At 39.5% G+C, this 24,261-nt stretch overlaps 1 protein-coding gene and 1 long non-coding RNA gene across 2 annotated transcripts; one reads left to right on the plus strand and one right to left on the minus strand.

Moving 5' to 3' along the window:
• Positions 1–326: 326 nt before the first annotated feature.
• On the plus strand, positions 327–1,276 carry LOC114819962 (uncharacterized). The gene is made up of 2 exons (XR_003767319.2): positions 327–527; positions 834–1,276. It is a non-coding gene; the product is annotated as an uncharacterized lncRNA (long non-coding RNA).
• Positions 1,277–8,575: 7,299 nt separating this feature from the next.
• LOC103401218 (aquaporin PIP1-2-like) lies at positions 8,576–23,800 on the minus strand. The gene is made up of 2 exons (XM_070811537.1): positions 23,549–23,800; positions 8,576–9,262 (listed from the first exon to the last, which is right to left on the minus strand). Exons 1-2 carry the CDS (start codon positions 23,798–23,800, stop codon positions 8,576–8,578), a joined length of 939 nt encoding a protein of 312 aa, XP_070667638.1.
• Positions 23,801–24,261: the final 461 nt, after the last annotated feature.

Genomic DNA, 24,261 nt, shown 5'->3' on the forward strand with positions numbered 1-24,261 from the left:
TTATCCTTATATATTAATATCATCGTAGATTTTTGGGCAATTATAAATGTATAATTTGCAATGCAAGTGTGTTAAACTTTATAAGAATTTAAGAATGTAAACTTCATAAGTTTGTGGGTAAATTACATAGTAGCCCCTCATGTTTGAAGTCTATTACAATCACATACAACATCTTTAAAATATTTCACTTTCATACCTTAAATAATATTTTATTTCAAAATAATACATCTGTTACATTTTCCATCAATTGATCTGTTAAGTGCTGACGTCACTGCCACATGGCAAAAAAAATAATATTTAAAAATAAAACCCACATCTTCTTCCCCGTGCCCTTCCCTTCCCTGCAATCCAAACACCCAAAACCAACCCGTCTTCTACCTCATCACCAGAGCCCAAGGCTCAATCAGCCTTTTAGCTTTCTAGGTATAAATACCATTTCCAACTCCCTACCAGACAGGGAAACACTCACAGGGTCACAGTCGCAGCCACACCCGCAGCGAAAGAGGGAAACCAGCTCTCCGGCACATGTCAGTAGTTCCTCTCCCCAATCGCCGCTGTCTTTACTTGTTCTAGGGCTTAAAAAATCCTCAATTTTTCTTCGTTTTTTCTCTTGGTATTGCGCGGGGGATTTCAATTATGTCTGCTAGATTTTTTTTTTCTTCTTGAAATTGTTGGGTTTGGGATTGAAATCTCCTTACTTACTTTACCCTTTAAGTCCCCTGCAATGCGATTTCTCAATTAGGGCTTCGATTTTTCCGTTTGGTTTGAAGCTGTGGCCTTGTAGATTGCAGAGTTTCTGAGTTTGAAATCTGGATTTTTTCGTGACTTTGCAGGTTTGAAGCTGGGTTTTGCTACGGCCATGTGAGGTTCGAAGCTGTGTTTTGCTGCGACCCTGTGAGGTTCGAAGGTCGCGGCTGCGTTTTTCATGGGTTGTAGAAGTTGTGGGTTGATGTAGAAGATGTGGGCTGGGAGTCTCAGGAGGGAGAAGAGGGGTGGGGAGGGGTTGCGGGGAAGGTGGAGTGGGTTCTGCGTTTTTCAGTTTTTTTTTTTTTTTTTTTTTAGAAGATTCAGGTTTTTTTTAGGTAGTAGCCACCCGCACTTAACAGATCAATGGATAGAAAATGTAATAGATGTATTATTTTGAAATAAAATAGTATTTGAGGTATGAAAGTGAAATGTTTTAAAGATGTTGTATAGGATTATAATACACCTCAAACATAAGGAACAACTATGTAATTTACCCTAATAATTTTTATGATATTTATGAATTTTTTTATACTTAGATTAATCATCACAGTTGAACTGGCCAATTGTTTACTTTGACAGGGCAACTGCCAAAGTACATGCCTTTCTTGCAATTGTCGTCCATTTTTTCCTTGGTGAAGTTGATTTTTTTTGGGCCAAAGGCAGTTCAATCCAATTGCCCTTGCATTTGGTTGACTTCCAGCGATGCTCTAAATTTGTCAGAATTGGAATGGTTATTTATTTTTATCAAGAATGATATTCTTATCATATATTTTTACTATTATTTGTATCATTTATTTAATAGAGATACATGTGTTGGTGGGTCTTATCTCTAATTTTTATTATTGAAATTTGAAGATGTAGGATGATATTTAAGATCTTGGGTGCAGATTATCCTAATCACTTGGGCTAAGAGCTTTGTTGTAATAATTTTTTTTTCAAAAATTTTATTTTTATGATAAGGAGAGAAAAAATTAGAACTTGGAACATTTCTAACATTAGAGAAGATCTACAAAAAGTTGGAAAATTGAAATTTTAAAGTAAAATTAAATATTTAAATCTTTGAAAAAGAGTGAGTGCGTTGTAAGACTAAATAAACGACTCTGCCTCGCTTGCCTATTAGGTTATGTCCAACCTAGGGGTAAAAGAGCACTTGGCTTTTAAGTGGTTAGTTTAGCCAAGTTAATAATTCTAACTAAGAAAAAAAAGGCCCTCTAGGTTTTCTCGTAAACCCTAGGAGAGCGATGGCTAGAACTATCATTAAGGGCCTGTTTGGTATCGTATTTGAAATTTTTTATCATTTCTCAAAACATTTCTTAAAAACATTTCTTGAAAACAATTTTCTTTAAAACTTAAAAACTTGATTGGTTTGCGATTTAAAATTTTTAAATTGTACGACTCAAACTAGACAAATAGATCTAAAAAAAGAGAGTCGTAGGAGAGGGAGAAAGAAAAGAGAGGAGGAAAGAAAGTAAGAGATAAATGAAGGAAAGAGAAAGAAGAGAGATGATTGGACGAGATAGAGAGGAAAATGAGTGAGAGAAATAACGAAATAATGAAGATAGCGAATTGGAGAAGAGACGAAAAAGATATAAAAAATTAAAAAAATTAAAAAAAAAAAAGAGAGAAAGAAGAAGAGATAGCGAATTGGAGAAGAGACGAAAAATATATAAAAAAAAAAAAAAAAAAGAGAGATAAAGAAGAAGAGATAGCGAATTGGAGAAAAGACGAAAAAGATATAAAAATATTAAAAAAATTAAAAAAATAAAAAAAAAGGAGAGAGAGAGAGAGAGAGAGAGAGAGAGAGAGATAGAGATTTAGAGTGAGAGGGGGGAGAGAGAAAAAAGAAATGAGTGAGTTTAAGTTTAAAAACTCTAAAAACTCATATTTATGTTTTTAAATAATAAACTATACTTTTTAGTTAGTCTTGAGTTCAGTTTTTTAAAACACTCATACCAAACAAATTTTTAAAGCCTAAAACTTGAAAATTATTTTTGAGTTTAAAAAGTTAGATTTAAGTAGAATATCAAACAAACTCTTATAATTTCATGAATAATAACGTTTTGTGAGGTCTCTTTTTTTGTTGTTTCACTGTCCAAGGATTGAGTTTATCCCAATATAAAAAAAAATTATAATATAATTTCAAGTATTTTCCTTTTCCAATTTACAGATCATGGCAATTACTTGGACCAAACAACCAACTAATAAACAATTTATTGCTCTTTTGATAGTACTTTTAAAATGGTTGAAAAAGTTGTGAACATGGAAAATTCCTGAAACGGAAGAGACAAGAACGACGCGCACAAACAAATATTTGTATTTGATGATTTTGGGTTACAATCTCTCTCTATTTTGATCCTCTGATTCAATCTCCGTAAGGTGTGTATTTGTGGATGTGCGATTGATCCAAAGGGCCGTTGGGCTTGATCTAAGGATGAACGTTCTTCAAGGGCCGTGGACTTGATCTTGAAGGTGGATTTGAGCGAATCTTCAAAGGGGCTTTTGGGCTTGATCTTTGAAGAACAGTGATGAACGGATCTCCAAGGGCCTTTTGGGCTTGATCTTGAAGAACAATGATGAACGGATCTTCAAGGGCTTTTGGGCTTGATCTTGAAGAACGGTTGGATGTGTGGATTTGTCGACGTTGTTGATCCAAATGGCCGTTGGGGCTTGATCTTGGATGAACGGATGATGAACGATGGTGCTTTCTTCAAGGGTCGTCGGGGCTTGATCTTGAATTGGTGGATGGTTGATCCAAGGGCCGCCGGGGCTTGATCTTGGAAGAACGATGAACGAAGAACGAAGAACACTTTCTTCAAGGGCCGTCGGGGCTTGATCTTGAATTGGTGGATGATTGTTGATCCAAAGGGCCGTTGGGGCTTGATCTTAGGATGAACGATGAACGAAGAACGCTTTCTTGATTCTTCGGGAACCTGGATGCTTGAGAGCTTCAGAGTTTCAGAGCTTCAGAGCTTCAAGAGTTTTGCCTAATGATTTTGGTTCCCCTCCCCAAATGAATGAAATGGGCTTGTATTTATAGATTTTTCCAAGGCCTAATCTTGAATATAATATCCCAGATGAAATAAGTTGTTTCTGCCAGGTGTTGACACGTGTCCTATTTGATGACTTTTCCAACTCATTTCAATTTTCGTTTAGTCACACGCTACGTGTAAAATTTATGTAATACATGAGCGTTGACACTTTGATTTATCGGTCAACATTTATTTACCGAAATTTCGATGTCTACAAATGCCCCCACTTCAAGGCACGTCGTATACATGTGCTTGTCACGTGTAGGAGATGCATTTTGAAGTCCCTTACTGTAGATGTCGATCCAAGGGCCGTCGAGGCTTGATCTTGAATTGGGCTGGAGATTTCTTCAAGGGCCGTTGAGGCTTGATCTTGAATTGGGCTTGAGATTTCTTCAAGGGCCGTTGAGGCTTGTTCTTGAACTTTCTTTTGAAATTTCTTCAAGGGCCGTCGAGGCTTGATCTTGAAGGTTGAAATTGGGCCACAAGGAGCTTCATGTGGTAGATGATCTTTGGCTTTGGTAGTGGGTGAATCGGCACGTATTTTGTTGCGCTTGTTGACTTTCCACAGCTTTGATCTCGAACTGGATTGGAGGATCTTTTGGATTCCTCCAATTGTTGATTTTCCACAGTTTATTCTTGAACTAGGTTTTGATTCAAGAGTGGTAGACACTTGATCTTGAATCGGACTTGTGATTTCCTCAAGGGCCGTCGAGGCTTGATCTTGAATTTGGCTGGAAACTTCTTCAAGGGCCGTTGAGGCTTGATTCTTGAAGGTTGACTCGAACACATGGCAAGCAGGCACGAGGTAAAGGTGACAACCTGTTTCTTTGTTCAATATTTCCAATTCACACCTGAGCAGTTTGGTCAGCGGTATGATCTTCAAGATTGATGGGCTCTTCTTCCAGTTGGTGACTTGGTCTTTAAGGATTTGATTCAAGGGTGGTGAATCGGCATGTGCAGCCCACAACGCCTAGTAAGTCGACCCAAGAATTTGAGGGTCAAAATGAGTTCACCGTCCTCAGGCAGATGCGGCATCTTCTCGAGTTCTTCATCTCAGACTCTTTCTGCTGAGTTGACTGTGCATGCTACATTCTTCTCTGCTTGTTTCTTCAGGCAGATGTGGCAGCTTCTCGAGTTCTTCATCTCAGACTCTTTCTGCTGAGTTGACTGTGCATACTGCATTCTTCTCTGCTTGTTTCTTCAGGCAGATGTGGCAGCTTCTCGAGTTCTTCAGCTCGGACTCCTTCTGCTGAGTTGACTGTGCAGACCGCATTCTTCTCTGCTTGTTCCTTCTGCACGTTGTCTCCACATGCTACAAGGTATCATTTTCACTTGCCTTATCTATTCTTCAGGCTGATGTGGTAGATTCTTTTGGAAGTACAGCAGCAGTGGGAGACGAGTACTCGAGAGCAGTGCTAGGTAGGCAATCAGGGAAGGGTTCCAAGCAGTCGGTTCCTTACCCGAGTTTGAGTGGAAGTTCCGGCATATTGTTTTCTTTATCCTTGTCTTTGTAGGTAAGAACAAGGACAAAGGAAAGGACAGGGAGAACGCATGATATGAGATACTCTTGCTTTCTACCCTGGTGATATGAGATACTTTTGCTTTGGAGTCATTGGCTTGCAGAGGTACCCCAAGGAATAAAGAACATTGAATGACTCGAGAGGCTTCGTTGGGAAAGCATTTTTGGAGATGAAGAAAAGCTTTGTATGTCTGCCTTGCTATGGAAGGTGAAGGTGGACAATTATACGAAGTTCTTTTAATACCTGTAGAGGTACTATTCTTTTACTCGTGTCGGCAACCGTTGGATGATTGAACAATAAACTTCACGTGCTTTCTCCTTCACCCAATAATCTTCGACAAATTATCCGTGATTTGCGCAAAGTTGAGTGTGCATATGACAGGTGTTGACGCGGCTGAAAAGACTGGCACCTCGTCGATATCTGGGATCGACGTTTCGACAAATTACCCGTGATTTCCGCAAAGCTGAGTTTGCGTGTAATGGGTGCTGATGCGTCTGGAAAAGCAAGATGCCTCTCCGATTTCTGAGCTTCGTCGAGTGTAGAGGTTGCATGTGACAAATGCGAACAAGTCTGGAAATGAAGATCGCCCGTGGTTTTTTTTTAGCAAGCCCAGCTTTTGAGAAAGCTAGCACCTCTTTGATTTTTGAATTGGCCCCTTCGAATTCTGAGCTCGCCTCTTCGATCTCTGAAATCCCGTCGAGTGCTGATTTTTTATAGAGGCATGTTGTTCGTTTCAAAGCACACTTGAATTTTCGCTTGTGAAAACTCCCTTCTTGCACTTCTAAGATCTTGATTTGTCCGATCTTTTCTTTCTTCAACATTTTGAAAATGTTTGGCCCCTCCGATCGTCGTTTTGACTTGAACCTTGGTGAAGAGGCAATCCCTTCTTCTCCAAACAACATATGGCGCCCATCCTTCATATCCCCTACTGGTCCTCTTACCGTTGGGGATTCAGTGGTGAAGAATGATATGACCGCTGCGGTGGTGGCCCGGAACCTTGTCATTCCCAGAGATAACAGACTACTTTCCAAACGGTCTGATGAGGTGGCTGTTAAGGATTCTCTGGCTCTCAGTGTGCAGTGTGCAGGTTCTGTGTCTAATATGGCCCAACGCCTATTTGCTCGAACCCGTCAAGTTGAATCATTGGTGGCGGAAGTGATGAGTCTCAAGCAGGAGATTAGAGGGCTCAAGCAGGAGAATAAACAGTTGCATAAGCTCGCACATAGCTATGCGACAAACATGAAGAGGAAGATTAACCAGATGCAGGAATCTGATGGTCAGATTTTACTTGATCATCAGAGGTTTGTGGGTTTGTTCCAACAGCATTTGCCTTCGTCTTCTGGGGCTGTACCGCTTAATGAAGCCTCAAATGATCAACCTTCGGTGCCTCTTCCTCCTGGGGTTCCGTCGAGTACTGAGGCGCCACCTGATCGTCCTTGAAGATCCCCTCTTGTAAATTTGATTTTTTATTTTTTTTATTTTTTTTAGGTATGTATAATGCAAATTTATGTAAAATTTCCAGAAAAATAAATAAAATGGACCTTATTTCTCTCAATGTTTTTTTTTTTTTAAAGCATGTATAATGCAAATTTATGTAATCTTTCCAGAGAAATAAATAAAATGGACCTTATTTCTCTCAATGTTTTTTTTTATATAGAAATAAATAAAATAAACTTTATTTCTCTTAATGCAATTATATATATAATTTTTATACATATTACATTATATATATATATATGCACACACCGCACCATCATGACCCTTTTTTTTATTATTATATTTTCTTTTTTTTCTTTCGGTGCTAGCCACCACCACTTTCTTTTGCATGCACCATCCCATATCTTTTCATTATTATTATTTATATATATATATATATATATATATATATTTTTTCTTTCATGGTGCTGGCACCACCTTTGCTTTTCCTTTTTTTTTTATTTTTTATTTTTTTTTATTTTTTAATTTTTTTTATATAAATTTGGAGGACGGGTTTGAGGAATTTGCAGGATGAAGCTGAGCTTCGGAGAACCGCCGCATAGCACCGATGTTCAGAACAATCCTAGGCCCCAAAGCTCTGCTTTGCGACCTGACCCATCTCGTCGGCCTGCACTCTACCCAGATCTCCACCTCCGCCGTAGTGGCAGCATCCGCCACCAAATGCCCATTTCCATATCCTCCATTCTCAGACTCCACGGGCAGCTTCTCGCCAGGAATCTCGATTTCCCGGTGCTTCACGGTGGCAATGTCAACGAGCTCGAGGGAGTGGAAAAATTGAAGGCAGAGAGCTGTCCATTTAAGTTGTTAACCCGCAAATTCAAGGTGGATAGATTTGTGCAGTTGGTGAGGGACGGGGGCAAGGCACCTGTGAAGTTGTTGATGTGGAGGAGCAGATTCTCCAACCTGAAAAGGTTACCAATATCCCCAGGGATTTGCCCAAAGAAGTTGTTCGAATAAAGCTCGAGGATCCTGAGATTGGTGAGGTTCATGATGGACGGAGAGACGACACCGGATAAGCCTCTCTTGGGCAGAGAATGCCGGACGACGCAGCTGTGCTCAACCGGGTCGCAGTTGACTCCATCCCAAAGGCAGTAGTCAGTGGAAGCAGACCAATTCAACGGTGTGTTGAAGGGCAAGGACAAAAGAGTGTCGCGATCGAGCCGATCACAGGCAGCAAAGGCAGAGCAAGGAAGAATGAGAAGGACGAGAATCCATTGACCCAAATAGTAGAGAAGATGAAAGGTTGGTGGTGTTGGTATTGCTGGGACCTTCACCTCCTGCTTGTCGTGTTTCATCCGAACAAGAGAAGAAGACATGAAGACTCTCTCTCTCTCTCTCACTCAATCACATCACCATCAATACTGGTGCAGAGGGCGATTAACAGCGGACCGCGGAGGAGAAGCTCCAGATCTGGTAGGTGATGTTTGACATGCACACCATGGAAGACCGCGTGATGGAGCTTAAGGCCTGGATTGGTTGAATGGAAGAGGAACTCAACGCCGGCTTTTACAAAATAAGCTCGGCAGTGACAGGATCCCCGACCTGGTTACTTGTACAGACACCCAGCGCACGACTCGGGCGGGTCGACCAGGTCCGAGAACTTCGCCAGGTCTGACTTGTGCAGGCCTTCGATGGGTTTCACCAGAACTAACTTCATGGCCTTTGATGTGCTGATTCACCAGAATTTCTGCGCTGGGTTGGGGAGTTGGCAAATCTTAGGTGCAGATATGTCAGAAACTGCAAATCTCTGACAACTCTGAGGCCTCTCCGCCGCCGTCATGGTTAGTGGTCGTTGGTAGCGGAGAAAACGGTGTAGACGAAGACAAAGGTGCCGATGATCTCAGCACCAAGTTCTTTACCCTTGGTGTAACCATGGGCAACAGAGTTGGCACCACCGCCCAGTATCTCGAAGGTGGAGCTCTTCTCGAAGCCCTTCGCGACGGCGGCACCGGCGATAGCTCCGAGGGTCTGCATAATTATGTATAACACCGCCCTGGTCAGCGACAACTTCCTGGCCAAAAACAGCCCGAAAGTCACCGCTGGGTTTATATGACCACTGGAGATGCCGACGGTGCTGTAGACGAGGGCGAAGATGGTCCTGCCAAAAGCCCAAGCGATGCCTTGAATCCCGACCGTCGTACACTTCGACTTCGACTTGACGACTCCTATCACCGTCAAGATTGTGATGTAAAGGAACATGAAAGTGGCGATGAACTCGGCGATCCCAGCCCTGTAAAACAACCATGACGTCAGCTCACCGGGCTCGAACAGTGGAGCCGGCGGCGGCTCCTTGTAGTCTTTCCCTTCGTCCTGGGTCTGAGCCGACGTCCCGATTGGATGCCTCTCCAAGAACTTGTTCGCTCCCAGCTTAACATCCTCTTCCTTGCCCTCAATTCTCGCTTTAATTACAAGATCAAACCAAGCAGAGATCGAACTCTCGGTGACTGATGACCGTTGGATCTTTGTAATCTGAGAGTGTGAGTTGGTGTAGGTGTAAATGAGGGAATCTAAGTTGTCCTCATTCCCCGAGATGCGCCACGTGCTGAGGAATTTGCTGGAGGTGAAGAACTGGGCCTGATTTTGTAGCTGGGCTCACGGTTTCGGCTTCATCCTCAACAATCTAGCCCACCATTGATTATATATATATATATATATATATATTATAATACATTATAACATATGTATTATTATTATTTTATTTTTTTGTAAATACATATGTATTCATTTTTTTCTTTTTTTTTTGTAATAAAATTGACTCTATTTAAAACACATTTTTTTTTATTTTGATGTGACTGAACTTGAAATTGAATATTCAAGCTGCCTACGTACCCTTCCAAAGAAAGAGATCAAGTCAAAACGTAGTTCAAATACATACATATATATATATATATATATTTTTTTTTTTTTTGCATTTTCTTTTTGTGCCGTTTGCAATTTTAACTCATGCAGGCAATGAGTGTTGGTGTCGTTTGCAGTTTTAACTCGTGCAGACAAGGAGCGTTGGTGTTGCCTTTTATGCTCATGCAGACCAGGAGCGTTGTGCCATGCAGTTTAGGCTCGTGCAGGCGAGGAGCTTTGTGAATTTTGTCAAGCAATTTTGGAGAGGCGTTCCTCACAATCTTCATAGCAAGGAGCCTTGACCGAGTGATTGAAGAAGTCTTCAGGAAAGAAATCACGCATCGTGATGGGGATGGACGATCTATGTGTTGAAATTTCATCATTTTCAACACGTTCACGTTGCTTTGAAGTTTGACAAGAGCTGCTTTGCCCCTTTTCCGATTGGTGGACTTGTGGATGAGACGTATGCTTCTTGTGCAATTTCTTAGGAGTGACTTGAGTCCATCCTTCAATTTTGCTTGTCTTGGAGGATGCCCCCAGCGGTTGAGGTGAAAACTTTGAGTCGGAAGAGCCAGAAGTAAAGGTGGTATAGTTTGACTTCACCACATCGTCAAGATCTAGCTCGATGATTCCTTTCTGAGCCAGCTTCATGATGAGATCTTTCAGCACGAAACATTTTTCTGTCGGATGACTGATGTAGCGGTGGAATTTACAGTACCTTGGACTGTCGGTGCGATTCATCTCTTCTGGCCGTCTACACTCAGGCAAGCCGATCACCTTCTTTTCCAGCAAGTCTTCTAACATGGCAACCACATCAGAGTCAGGGAATGGATAAGTCCTCTCCTCAAGCTCCTTCAAAGTGCGTCTACGCATCTCTTGATCACGAAAAGCTTCGGTTTGAATCGCCTTGCCTCGTGTAGGGATTTTGACGGGAGCTGTGTTGACCGTCATTGCTTCCTTGGTGGGTTTCCACGCAGTCTTCTCCAATTTTGGCCCAAGAACTTTGTCGTTCTTGTAGTCAGCGATCGGTTCTTTCTTCCCATGATGGGCGATGCTCAACTCCATGTCATGGGCGCGAGTGGCCAATTCCTCGAAAGTCCGTGGTTTAATGCCTTGAATGATGTATTGCAAACCCCATTGCATGCCTTGGATGCACATCTCGATTGAAGAGGTTTCCGAGAGCCTGTCTTTACAGTCGAGGCTTAGAGTGCGCCATCTGTTGATGTAGTCAATGACTGGCTCGTCATTCCACTGTTTTGTGCTCGTTAGTTCTAGCATGCTCACAGTGCGGCGGGTGCTGTAGAAGCGGTTGAGGAATTCCCTTTCCAATTGCTCCCAGCTTTTGATGGACTCAGGCTCTAGGTCCGTGTACCACTCAAAGGCATTTCCTTTCAGCGAGCGCACAAACTGCTTGGCGAGGTAGTCTCCCTCCGTCCCCGCGTTGTTGCAAGTTTCGACGAAATGTGCAACGTGCTGCTTTGGGTTTCCTTTTCCATCAAACTGCATGAACTTTGGTGGTTGATAACCCCTTGGCATCCTTAGGGCATCAATCTTCTTGGAATAGGGCTTCGAGTAGAACAATGAGGTATGTGAGCTCCCTTCGTACTGTGCCTTGATGGTGTTGGTGATCATTTCCTGCAGCTGCTGGATAGAAAGAGATCCCATGAGTGCCGCTGCTTGGTCTGGCTCCGGCTTCCCATCGATTTTCTTCACCGGGGGTTCTTCGTCTCCGCCAGCTCCTCCCTTTAATGGATCATCCTCTGGGTCGGGTTTATCGTCGTCCTGCGCCTCCAGTCGGTTGACTAGTGCTGCATTTTGCAAGTCTTTTTCTTCCACAGTTCGGGTTAGCCTTGCGATTGCTTCATTCATTTGAGCCAGCTGCTCATCGATTGAAGTTGCACCAATGGTCATGACTTGCATGGCTGAACTGTCGCTTGAATCGGCATCAGAGAGCATGGATTCGGAGTATTTGATCGGATCATATTTTTATATATTTTTACTTCGAATTCACTCATCTTTTCTTAGTTAGTTCCTTATATTTTTGAGCTATTTACGTTATTTTTGTGTTTATAGGATTTGTTATGCAAAGAAAATAAAAATAGAACAAGTGAAATTTTATGTAATATATTCGTCAAAACTGCTTGTGTAGATCAGCTGACTTTGGGAGCAAGTTGCGAACAGCTCAGAATGAATTAGAGAATGAGCCTTATATGCTTGGAAAGCTACAGATGTCTATTTTCTAGAACACTTCGCAGATTGTTAATATTATTTTTCTAGAAGAAGTTATGGGCATTTGAGTAAGGGAAGGTCTAGCTGACAACAACTTGCAGATTGGAATTGAAAAACAGACAAAGATGACAAAGAAGAGCATAAAACATAAAATCATGATGCATAATCATGATGAATGATTAAGGCTGCCCTTTGGTTTTGTCTGAAAGGCAACAAATACAGCAAAGCACAGGTTGGCAATAGAAGAAAAGTCAAATAAAGAAATAAATAAAAACAGCAAGTAGATGAGGGCTCCAGCGAAAGAGTGAGGACAGAAGGCAGAGAGATGGATAGATAGAACAGAAGCAAAAGAGTGAGGACAGAAGGCAGAGAGATGGATAGATAGAACAGAAGCAAAAGAGTGAGGACGGAAGGCAGAGAGATGGATAGATAGAACAGACGGGAAAGAGTGAGGGCAGAGAGCAGAGAAGTGAAAGCAGGGAAGTGTGCGGAGAGAGAAGCGCAGAGTGAGGGCGGAGAGCAGAGAAGTGAAAGCAGCGAAGCAGCACTTGCGGGGAGAAAAACAGAAGGAGCAAGCTGCCTTATCTCTCGGTTAAATCTTTCCAAACTTATATTTTATTTCTGTTTTAATAATGTGTAACTAAATTTATTTTGGCTAGAGGTTAATTCAAAGCCATGAATATATTTGTAATATGAATTGATTACCTTCAATTGTGATTTCTGAGTTGTGATTTAATTTGCTTAACTGCTTGATTGATAGCTTATTTTTGTATGTCGATTAAGAATGCATACTTAATTTACATGCATGAATTTGACGCTAGAATATAAGGGAGTTTCACCTAATCGTTATGAACTTATATTCACAAGTAGTGAAGGTTGCTAGTCACAATCACGTTAAGTAAATTCTTGGCATAAGTTTCATGCAAATCATAGTAACGAGTGTCTCGTCAATGCTTATGTTTTTCATAGAACTTAATGATTGTTGTTTGTATCTCTATTATGCAATTCATGTAGGGAACTTGTAGGGAATGTTTTGGGTTGTCGTATGCAATCATCCAACCCAATAACTTGTGGAAAAACTGAAGGTTAATTAGTGCAATTCACGGTTAATTTGGGGCATTGAGATTTACAATTTATTGAAAGAACAACTGAAAATCAATTTAGGTTGCATATGTGTCATGTGTGGAGAAGAACCCTCTAGCTAGTCCGTCACCTATCATTTCACCTTAATTTCATGCTTTTGTCAATTCTGTAATTTATTTAAGTTTAATTTACTTCTCGTCAAAACCAAACCCCCCCCCCCATTATTAAATTATATTATTTAGTTAGTTTTCATTGTTGTTAGTGTTTTAATTCAATTTCCGTCCATTTCATTTCCTAGTGTCTAATTTGATTGTTTTCATTATTTTGAGTCATTCTAAGTGTGTTTCGAGTTATTAGAGTTTTTAGCCTAGTTTTGTGTCTTTGAGTCTTGTTTAATATTTTTAAATTAATTTAGAATAGATTAGCAATCCCTCCTAATCCCCGGCCTAGAACGATACCCTACTTACATCTATACTACAATTGTCAAAAAGAGGGTTAAATTTTGTGTGCTTATATTATTCGCATCAAATTTTGGCGCCGTTGCCGGGGATTAGCAACTTTGCTAATCCCTTTATTTTTGTTTTTGTTTATGTTTATATTGGTGTTTGTGTATTTTACTTTTGATATTTGATTTAGTTTTCTTTCTTTGATTTTAGGTACAAATGGAGCAAGACATGGCATTTGCGACCATTCAAGCTCAATTGGCACAGCTCACTGCTCAATTGACTCATAATGCCGAACGGACCACAATGCCAAGTGTCCCTACACTTGATGTGCCCTATGGGCAAGGATATCAAAGTCCTCAATTTTCTGCAAATGAAGATGTTTGGGGATATCAAGGCCATAACCAATCAAGGGGCAACATGTTTTCCAATGCTTGCAATTCAGATTGGAGAGGTAATTCAGATTATATGTGGGATGAACCTCAACAATTTCAACAAGGTGGATATTGGCAGCAAGACGAGTTCTATTCAAAACCTATGCAGCCCCCACAGCATCCCCCACAACAATTCCAATCAAATCAAAGTATGCCCGTGAATTATAATGAAATTCTTGAAGGACTAATTTCTTTGACGCAGGGTTCACAAAAAGAAGAACAATTGTCGCCATCGGAAGAGTTCTATCAGTGGCCATATGAACCGTCACAGCCACCACAACAATCAGCCCAATTCAATTCAGGTACGTCCTTGAATAATGATACACTTAATAAGTTACTCACCTCTTTGAATCAGGGAGTAGAAAATCAAAACCAGGAGATGCAAGACCGAGTCAAAAGAGTGGACGAATTGGATATGCAAGTTGGGCAGATTGTGGAATTCATGGCACAGATTCGAGATCAAAGTGAACTTTCCAACTCAAACATTGCAAATTCAAAGGCAGAAAGTGAAATCGATGAAGCCATCACTTTGGAAGGTGACATGAAGGATGAAGCTGTCCAGAACCATCCAAACACAGCCCGAACATGGATGAATTGATGCTGCAAGCAGAAGATGAGGAGGACGACCTGGGCAGTTTAGAAGAATTCTTGCTGCAACCTCCTCAAATCCCTATGTCATCCAACTCAGGTGAGGAAGTTCTAAATTCACTTCATTCTAACATTATTCCACCGAATGTCCTTTGTCCTTGCAGGTTTTTGATTCCAAATATCAAAGAGAGTGAAAAAGACATTGTGGAAGCTCTTCCAAAGGTGCAAAGTGATATCCCAATTCTTGGTGCACCAAAACAAGTTCCCGATGGTATTGAAACGTTCAAAGAACCTTGCACACCAAGAAAAGGGATTCAAGAAAATGAAGTGGTTGAAGCATATCAAGAATACATCCAAGAGGCTGTGCATGAGACAATCAAGCCCAAAGCAGTTGAGTTTGATGACACGGGACAAGCCACAACCATCATAGTAAACCTGGCCAAGTTCAAAGTCCCGGAAATGTTCAAAAATGTGGTGTTTGTCATTGAGTTTGTGTCGGAAAAAGAAAGTAAGCCATCTTCTCCAATTTTAATTTTAATTTATACTAACATGTTTCTGATTTTGATGATTCAGGCACCCACTCTTGAATTTAAACAATTGCCGAATCATTTCAAGTATCACCTCCCATTAAAAGATAAATTCCATGCTTTGGAGCCGAGGGGAGTTTAAAGGAAAGATTCGTCCGACTGCGGACGTTAAAGCAAGCGCTTCTTGGGAGGCAACCCAAGCATTCAACTTACACCCTTATCTTTACTGCTTTCATTTTGTTTTGTTTAGTTAGTTGTGTTATTTGGTTGATTTATGTGAGTTTGTGTTATTTAGTTTAAGTGTGGGGGAAGGTTAAACAAAGTTTTTTTACATTAATTTACATATTTAAAAAAAAAAAAAAACATTAAAGTAAAAATATTTTACAATGATGTGTAAACTAATAGCATTCATTGGTCAGGTGGTGCTTCAGTAGTCGGCGGAGCTTCAGCAGTCGGCGGGGCCACGGAAGGAGGAGGTATCGGAGATTGATCAGTTGGAGCTTCACTACGTGGTGCCGCCCCAGAAGACGAAGGCAGATGCGGTTGGAACAAACCCACAAACCTACGGTGATCAAGTAAAATCTGACCATCATTTTCCTGCAGCTGGTCAATTTTCCTCTTCATGTTTGTGGCATAATTGTGTGCAAGCTTGTGCAATTGTTTATTTTCATGCTTGAGTCCTCTAATCTCCTCTTTGAGACTCTGTATTTCAGCCACCAACGATTCAACGTGACGAGTTCGAGCAAATAGGCGTTGGGCCATGTTGGACACAGAACCCGCACATTGCACGCTAAGAGCCAGAGACTCCTTAACCGCCAATTCATCAGACCGTCTAGCGAGCAGTCTGTTATCTCTGGGGGTGACAAGGTTCCGGGCCACCACCGCAACGGTCATGTCATTTTTCATCACCGAATCCCCAACGGTGAGAGGACCAGTAGGGGATATGAAAGATGGGCGCCATATGTTGTCTGGTGAAGGCGGAGCTGCCTCTTCACCAATGTTCAAGTCAAAACGACGATTGGAAGGGTCAGACATTTTTCAGAATGGTAAAGAAAGAAGAGAGTCGGACTGATTAAGATTTTGGAAGTGCAAGAAGGGAGTGTTTACAGGAGGGAGCTCAAGTGTGTTGTGGAACAAAATTAACGCCTCTATAAAAAGAAGAAATCAAATAGGCGCTCCTCAGAGAAGCGTCCTCTCGCAAATCGAATAATCGGGGCTCCTTTCTCAAAAGCCGGATTCTTTTCTCAAAAAAGGCGTTTCATTTCTCAAAAGCTGGGCTTGCTCAGAAACCACGAGCCGAACCCCGAATTTCAAAAGATCAATTTGTCCAGACGTGTCGTCACTCGTCACATGCAACTGGCAGTTTTGCGAAAATTACGGGCAGCTTTGTCAGAAAGCGCGTAATTTATACTATTCATCCATCCACCGGCTGCCGACAATGAGTGAGGGAATAGTTCCGGTTGTGAAGAAAAGTCCTATAAGTATCTACCTTCGCCTTCCCACAGCAAAGGCACACCCTCTCAACACTTCTTCATCTCCGAGAATGTATTCCCAAAGAAACCTTTCGAGTTACTCTGTATTCCTTATTCCTTGGGGTACCTCTGCAAACAACCCATCCAAAGCAAAAGTATTTCATATCATGAAGGTTGAAAGCAAGAGTATCTCATATCATGCTTTCTCCCTGTCCTTCTCCTTGTCTTTGTTTTACGACAAGGAGAAAGCAAGCAATCAGCCAGCACTTGGTATAAATCTTCCGATCTGGAGCCAACTGCCTGGAACCCCTTCCTGATTGCTTACCTAGCCTTGCTCTCGAGTACTCATCTTCATCATCTTGTGCTTTCTCTTCGTCTACCACCTCTGCCTGGGGGACAGTAAGGGAAATGAAAATGATACCTCGAAGCATGTGGAGACAATTCAGCTAGGGACAAGGAGAAAGAAAGCAAGAGGTGGGCACTTGGAAAGATTGAAGAAAGAAACAGACCAACACCTCTCCCTCGTGCCTGCCCGTCGTGCAGAAGAAACAAGCAGAGAAGAATGCAGCTTGCACAATCATCTCAGCGGAAGGAGTCTGAGATAAAGAACTAGAGAAGCTGCCACATCTGCTTGGAGAACAAATAAGGAACTGCAACATCACCAAAGAGCAAAGCTTCGCCGTACAATATCATCAAATCATCACTTGCAAGTAAAAAGCTAAGTGTCACCCCGTTCAAGAGGAAAGCTGTGGAAAGTCAACAAGCACGACCAATGATCACTTATTAGTTTTATTCATTGTCTTTTATCGTGATTTTCAATTTTTCGTTTGCAATTTTTTTTACATTTTCTTGCGTTACTTAACTGAATTATTTCTTTTCTTTGCAGGAATTTTTGGTTATTTCCACCCTTGAAGTTGATTGCAGAATTTTAGCTTGGGGGGTCATCGCTTGGTTTTACTGCAAACTAGGGAAGTTTTCAGTCCAATTTCTTTATTTTGTTTCTTATTATTTATTTATTTTATTTTTATTTGCATTATAGTGTTTTCTGACATTGGGGACAATGTCCAGTTTAAGTTTGGGGGTAAAGAGTATAAAAAATGACCAAATTGAAATATTTTTTTTTTGTACCTTCAACTACGAACGAGTTTCATTTGTTTCCATGTTGTTGCTTTTTGTTTTCTCTATTAGTTTTGTTTTCTTTAAAAAAATAAAAAAATAAAAAATAATAAATAATAAAAAAAATAAAAATCGGAAAATTTAAAAATCCAAAAATATTGTCTTGTTTTCCTTATTAGATTTTTGTTAGTTTCCCGACCCAATGATATAATTGGATCAAATTTGAATCATGATTATCAAGAACTTAGTTAACATGTGTTTTGTGAAATTCCTAATTCTCTTGTTAGTTTTGTACATGTTTGATCATCTTTGAAAAACCAAATGCACATAGCCTTGTTGATGTGAAACTAAAGCATGACTTAAAACTTCATATGTGAATTTAGTGACCATATACATCCTATGTGAGTTTTTGAGCCTATTGAAAGTGTGTGCATTTTTCATACACTCCTATTTTTTTTATGTGTGATGAACTTATGTGAGATACATCTCTAGAACTTGCGTAACGATCTTTCGAAATGTTTGTCATTGACTGCATGAACTTGGAAATGATAGAGGCATTAGGTTTACCACTATGGCCCAAATAACCATGTTTCCCAAAGAAAAATGATATTATTAGATTGCCAATTTGAGCCGTGTATGTTGAGCATTTTTATTTCTTATCACCATATATGTCTACCCTTATACCTGAAATATTTTTCCTTACCCTTTCCAAGCGAGCAATGCGAGATTGTCTTATGAGAAACGTTTATGAAGTACTTTGAAGGTGTTTGGCAAAAGAATAAGTGTGGGGGTATTTCATGTTTGTATTTAAAAAAAAAAAGAGAGAGAAAAGAGAAGAAAAGAAAAAGAAAAATAAAGATTGTACACAAAGAAAATAAAAAGTTGTTCAAGTTTCAGTTTAAGGGTGTGGTGAGAGGTGCTAAAAGAATAGTTGGAAATGTTGAGTTCTTATAAATCTAAAGAAAAGAATTGCTTGCAATGTAGCTTGGAACTTGTGTTTTCCTATTCTTTCGTTTCAATAACCCTATCCCTAAACCTCATTACATCCAATAAAAGTCCTCTTGATTTAAGTTTTGCAATTATGACTGTGGAGAAGTGATCTTTATGCAAGCTTATGGTAGAAATTTCACATTTGATTTTTTGAGCGAAACACATTAAAACTAAACACATGTGTGATTGAGTGTATATCCCGTGAGAAGGTTGCTAGTTTGCATATGATGATTTTAAAAATATAAAAATTTTGAAATTGCATTAGCATGGCTATCTCACACACTACACTTCAAGGATGATTCAAAGATTACTGCTAATATTTGAATAAGGAAGATGAACTTGGATTAGTTCCTTGATGCTAGCTATGGTTCTTGTTGATTTGTGTTCTCGAATGAAATTCTATGAGGGTCACATAGGGGGAAGCTAATGTTTTTCTTGTTACTTCTTGTTCTTGTTTTCTTTGTTTTGCTCGAGGACTAGCAAAAGTTAAGTGTGGGGGTATTTGATCGGATCATATTTATATATATTTTTACTTCGAATTCACTCGTCTTTTCTTAGTTAGTTCCTTATATTTTTGAGCTATTTACGTTATTTTTGTGTTTATAGGATTTGTTATGCAAAGAAAATAAAAATAGAACAAGTGAAATTTTATGTAATAAATTCGTCAAAACTGCCTGTGTAGATCAGCTGACTTTGGGAGCAAGTTGCGAACAGGTCAGAATGAATTAGAGAATGAGCCTTATATGCTTGGAAAGCTACAGATGTCTATTTTCTAGAACACTTCGCGGATTGTTAATATTAGTTTTCTAGAAGAAGTTATGGGCATTTGAGTAAGGGAAGGTCTAGCTGACGACAACTTGCAGATTGGAATTGAAAAACAGACAAAGATGACAAAGAAGAGCATAAAGCATAAAATCATGATGAATAATCATGATGAATGATTAAGGCTGCCCTTTGGTTTTGTCTGAAAGGCAACAAATACAGCAAAGCACAGGTTGGCAATAGAAGAAAAGTCAAATAAAGAAATAAATAAAAATAGCAAGTAGATGAGGGCTCCAGCGAAAGAGTGAGGACAGAAGGCAGATAGATGGATAGATAGAACAGAAGCGAAAGAGTGAGGACAGAAGGCGGAGAGATGGATAGATAGAACAGAAGCGAAAGAGTGAGGACGGAAGGCAGAGAGATGGATAGATAGAACAGACGGGAAAGAGTGAGGGCAGAGAGCAGAGAAGTGAAAGCAGGGAAGTGTGCGGAGAGAGAAGCGCAGAGTGACGGCGGAGAGCAGAGAAGTGAAAGCAGCGAAGCAGCGCTTGCGGGGAGAAAAACAGAATGAGCAAGCTGCCTTATCTCTCGGTTAAATCTTTCCAAACTTATATTTTATTTCTGTTTTAATAATGTGTAACTAAATTTATTTTGGCTAGAGGTTAATTCAAAGCCATGGATATATTTGTAATATGAATTGATTACCTTCAGTTGTGATTTCTGAGTTGTGATTTAATTTGCTTAACTGCTTGATTGATAGCTTATTTTTGTATGTCGATTAAGAATGCATACTTAATTTACATGCATGAATTTGACGCTAGAATATAAGGGAGTTTCACCTAATCATTATGAACTTATATTCACAAGTAGTGAAGGTTGCTAGTCACAATCACGTTAAGTAAATTCTTGGCATAAGTTTCATGTAAATCATAGTAACGAGTGCCTCGTCAATGCTTATGTTTTTCATAGAACTTAATGATTCTTGCTTGTATCTCTATTATGCAATTCATGTAGGGAACTTGTAGGGAATGTTTTGGGTTGTCGTATGCAATCATCCAACCCAATAACTTGTGGAAAAACTGAAGGTTAATTAGTGCAATTCACGGTTAATTTGGGGCGTTGAGATTTACAATTTATTGAAAGAACAACTGAAAATCAATTTAGGTTGCATATGTGTCATGTGTGGAGAAGAACCCTCTAGCTAGTCCGTCACCTATCCTTTCACCTTAATTTCATGCTTTTGTCAATTCTGTAATTTATTTAAGTTTAATTTACTTCTCGTCAAAACCAAACCCCCCCATTATTAAATTATATTATTTAGTTAGTTTTCATTGTTGTTAGTCTTTTAATTCAATTTCCGTCCATTTCAGTTCCTAGTGTCTAATTTGATTGTTTTCATTATTTTGAGTCATTCTAAGTGTGTTTCGAGTTATTAGAGTTTTTAGCCTAGTTTTGTGTCCTTGAGTCTTGTTTAATATTTTTAAATTAATTTATAATAGATTAGCAATCCCTCCTAATCCCCGGCCTAGAACGATACCCTACTTACATCTATACTACAATTGTCAAAAAGAGGGTTAAATTTTGTGTGCTTATATTATTCGCATCAGTATTTCCTTGGGCTTTCCCCCCTTGGTGCCCTTAGTGAGGCTAAGGTGATCAAAGGCTCGTGCCTTGGGTGCTTTTGTTCCCTTGGCAGAGTTGATGCAGAGGTGAAAGAGGCGGCAGAAGTAGCTCTTGCCATGCTTCGAGTCGTGATGCCCAAAGTGACACCAGTTGCGACGATGACGCTTTTGTTCTTTGCGCCGGTTGCGGGAACAGTTTGAGCCTTCCTTGATGCCATTAATTTTGGAAGTGCGCTTGAATTTCTTGAACAGAGAAAGAGATGAGAGGCAGAGACAGTCCCACTGGGCGTGCCAATTTGTGAACACGGAAAATTCCTGAAACGAAAGAGACAAGAACGACGCGCACAAACAAATATTTGTATTTGATGATTTTGGGTTACAATCTCTCTCTATTTTGATCCTCTGATTCAATCTCCGTAAGGTGTGTATTTGTGGATGTGTGATTGATCCAAAGAGCCGTTGGACTTGATCTAAGGATGAACGTTCTTCAAGGGCCGTGGACTTGATCTTGAAGGTGGATTTGAGCGAATCTTCAAAGGGGCTTTTGGGCTTGATCTTTGAAGAACAGTGATGAACGGATTTCCAAGGGGCTTTTGGGCTTGATCTTTGAAGAACAGTGATGAACGGATCTCCAAGGGCCTTTTGGGCTTGATCTTGAAGAACAATGATGAACGGATCTTCAAGGGCTTTTGGGCTTGATCTTGAAGAACGGTTGGATGTGTGGATTTGTCGACGTTGTTGATCCAAAGGGCCGTTGGGGCTTGATCTTGGATGAACGGATGATGAACGATGGTGCTTTCTTCAAGGGTCGTCGGGGCTTGATCTTGAATTGGTGGATGGTTGATCCAAGGGCCGTCGGGGCTTGATCTTGGAAGAACGATGAACGAAGAACGAAGAACACTTTCTTCAAGGGTCGTCGGGGCTTGATCTTGAATTGGTGGATGATTGTTGATCCAAAGGGCCGTTGGGGCTTGATCTTAGGATGAACGATGAACGAAGAACGCTTTCTTGATTCTTCGGGAACCTGGATGCTTGAGAGCTTCGGAGTTTCAGAGCTTCAGAGCTTCAAGAGTTTTGCCTAATGATTTTGGTTCCCCTCCCCAAATGAATGAAATGGGCTTGTATTTATAGATTTTTCCAAGGCCTAATCTTGAATATAATATCCCAGATGAAATAAGTTGTTTCTGCCAGGTGTTGACACGTGTCCTATTTGATGACTTTTCCAACTCATTTCAATTTTCGTTTAGTCACACGCTACGTGTAAAATTTATGTAATACATGAGCGTTGACACTTTGATTTATCGGTCAACATTTATTTACCGAAATTTCGATGTCTACAAAAGTTTTTAGTAAAAATATTTTTGAATTAATTCTTAGTAAAATTCAGGTGGATCATAGAAAAACACTCTAAGCGCTTCTTATAAGAAACACAAATCTAATGCTTCTTTCAAAAAGCACTTATGTTTTTGGAACATGAAATCAATTTAACAAAAAAATACTTTCAACTATTTTAAAAACACTTCCGAATACCCTTATTTTTCAAGTTGTGTTTTTGATACATGGAAGTGCATTGGTTTTCCATTATAGAAAGAGAGAGGGATAGAAAGGAAAAGGATCCTCTCCATATCCTCTTTGTGGGGATTCGGGGATCAATTGATCATTTCCGTTCATCATGCGATCAATTTTTGTTAGGTACTATTTATATTCAATTTTAAATTTTAAATAATTACTGACCACATAATGTACGATAAACGGACATGATTTATTGATCCTTCGAATTCCCACAAAGAGAATTCAAAGAGGATCTTTTCCGGGTAGAAATAGAGTTTTCCCTAAATAATAAAATTGGAGCCTCTCCCTCACTCTCTCTCCAAAAAAAGTCAAAACAAAAAAAAACAAATAAAGATTTCATTATAGCAGTTCCAGCGTGGCCCATTGTCCCTAGGACAATCCACTATGCTATCCATCCATTAAATAGTAACTGCCCTTAATAAATAGTAATGGCTTTTTGCATCTCCACCCTTGTACTCAATAGCCTTGACAATTGGCAATAAAATATTAATATTTTATTTATTTATAAAATAATATAAAATAATTTTATTTGTAATTTCGGATAAGATTTTTAATCGTTCTTATTGCTCCACATGTCATTAATCGAAAAGAATATAGCAATAAAATATTAGTATTTTTTTTATTTATAAAATAATTTTATTCGTAATTTCGGATAAGATTTTTAATCGTTCTCGTTGCACCACGTGTCATTATCCGAAAAGACAATTATTGGTGATGGATTTCCAATAAGATTTTTAACCAATCATGTCGCGCCACGTGTTACAATCTGTTTACAATCTTTGAGGATAGATTTCCACCATATTTTTAACGAATGACAGCATGCCACGTGGCATTATCTACAACCTAATCCTTTATGAATCCTCCATATAATCCATCATCCATCCTCATAAATCTCACACCAATTTTCTCAAGATCTCTATCATTATTCATAGTTTTTGCTTCCTTATTCACCTAAATCTCTATTATTATTTATAGTTTTTGCTTCCTTCTTACAATATCTTCTTCTTCCTCAAGGATGATGTGGGAAATCGATCAGCAAGAGGAAGAATTGTTTAACCAATCAGAAGGAATGTTCAAACGCCATGCGGCCCAAAATCAAAGGGAAGAGGATGAGAAGCGTAGACGGAGAGACGACGAATCAAGAATGGCAAGAGCCTCACATTCCCCGTCGAGTCATCCAAGTTGTGGCTCAGATCTGCAGGCCCAACTGTGTTGTAAACATTGATAGAGACATGCAACGACGAGGTGAGTATCTCTTGGACGATTATTTTGTCCGTAAAAGTGCATTCCTTGATACGTACTTTAGACGCCGTTTTAGAATGGAACGTCATTTGTTCACATGGGCGCTGTTTGCAACCATGAGTATGAAATTGAATTCAAACTTGACAATATATGTTGAATTTATAGAAAAGTAAATATATAAAACTATGAAATTGAATTCAAACTTGAGGTTGAATTTATAGAAAAGTAAATATATAAAACTATGAAATTGGATTCCAACTTGACAATATATGAAATTGGATTGAAACTTTGAGAAGATATGAAATTGTGGTGTACGGTATAAGATAATGAAAAGGTATTTATAGAAAAGTAAAATCAATTTTTTTTTGGATTTTTAATAATTTTTTACATTTTTAAAATTTTTTTATTCACCTAATTAACGTATACTGTTTGGATTTAAACCGATTTGAATTCCAACACTCTAGATTGTGCCACGTGGCATAACGGTAACATTTCTGATTTTTTAACTTTTTTTTTAAATTTTAAAGTCTAATAACGTGGACCGTTGATC

Source organism: Malus domestica, chromosome 02 (assembly GCF_042453785.1).
Source record: "Malus domestica chromosome 02, GDT2T_hap1".
Classification (NCBI taxonomy): domain Eukaryota; kingdom Viridiplantae; phylum Streptophyta; class Magnoliopsida; order Rosales; family Rosaceae; genus Malus; species Malus domestica.

Bases quoted from the DNA above. Each gene is read 5' to 3' on its own strand.
- LOC103401218 (XM_070811537.1), bottom strand. From the start codon at position 23,800: ATGACGTTCCATTCTAAAACGGCGTCTAAAGTACGTATCAAGGAATGC. The intron at 9,263-23,548 runs GTTTGAACATTC...TCACACTCTCAG, and splicing joins TTGATTTTGGGCCGCATGGC to ATTACAAAGATCCAACGGTC.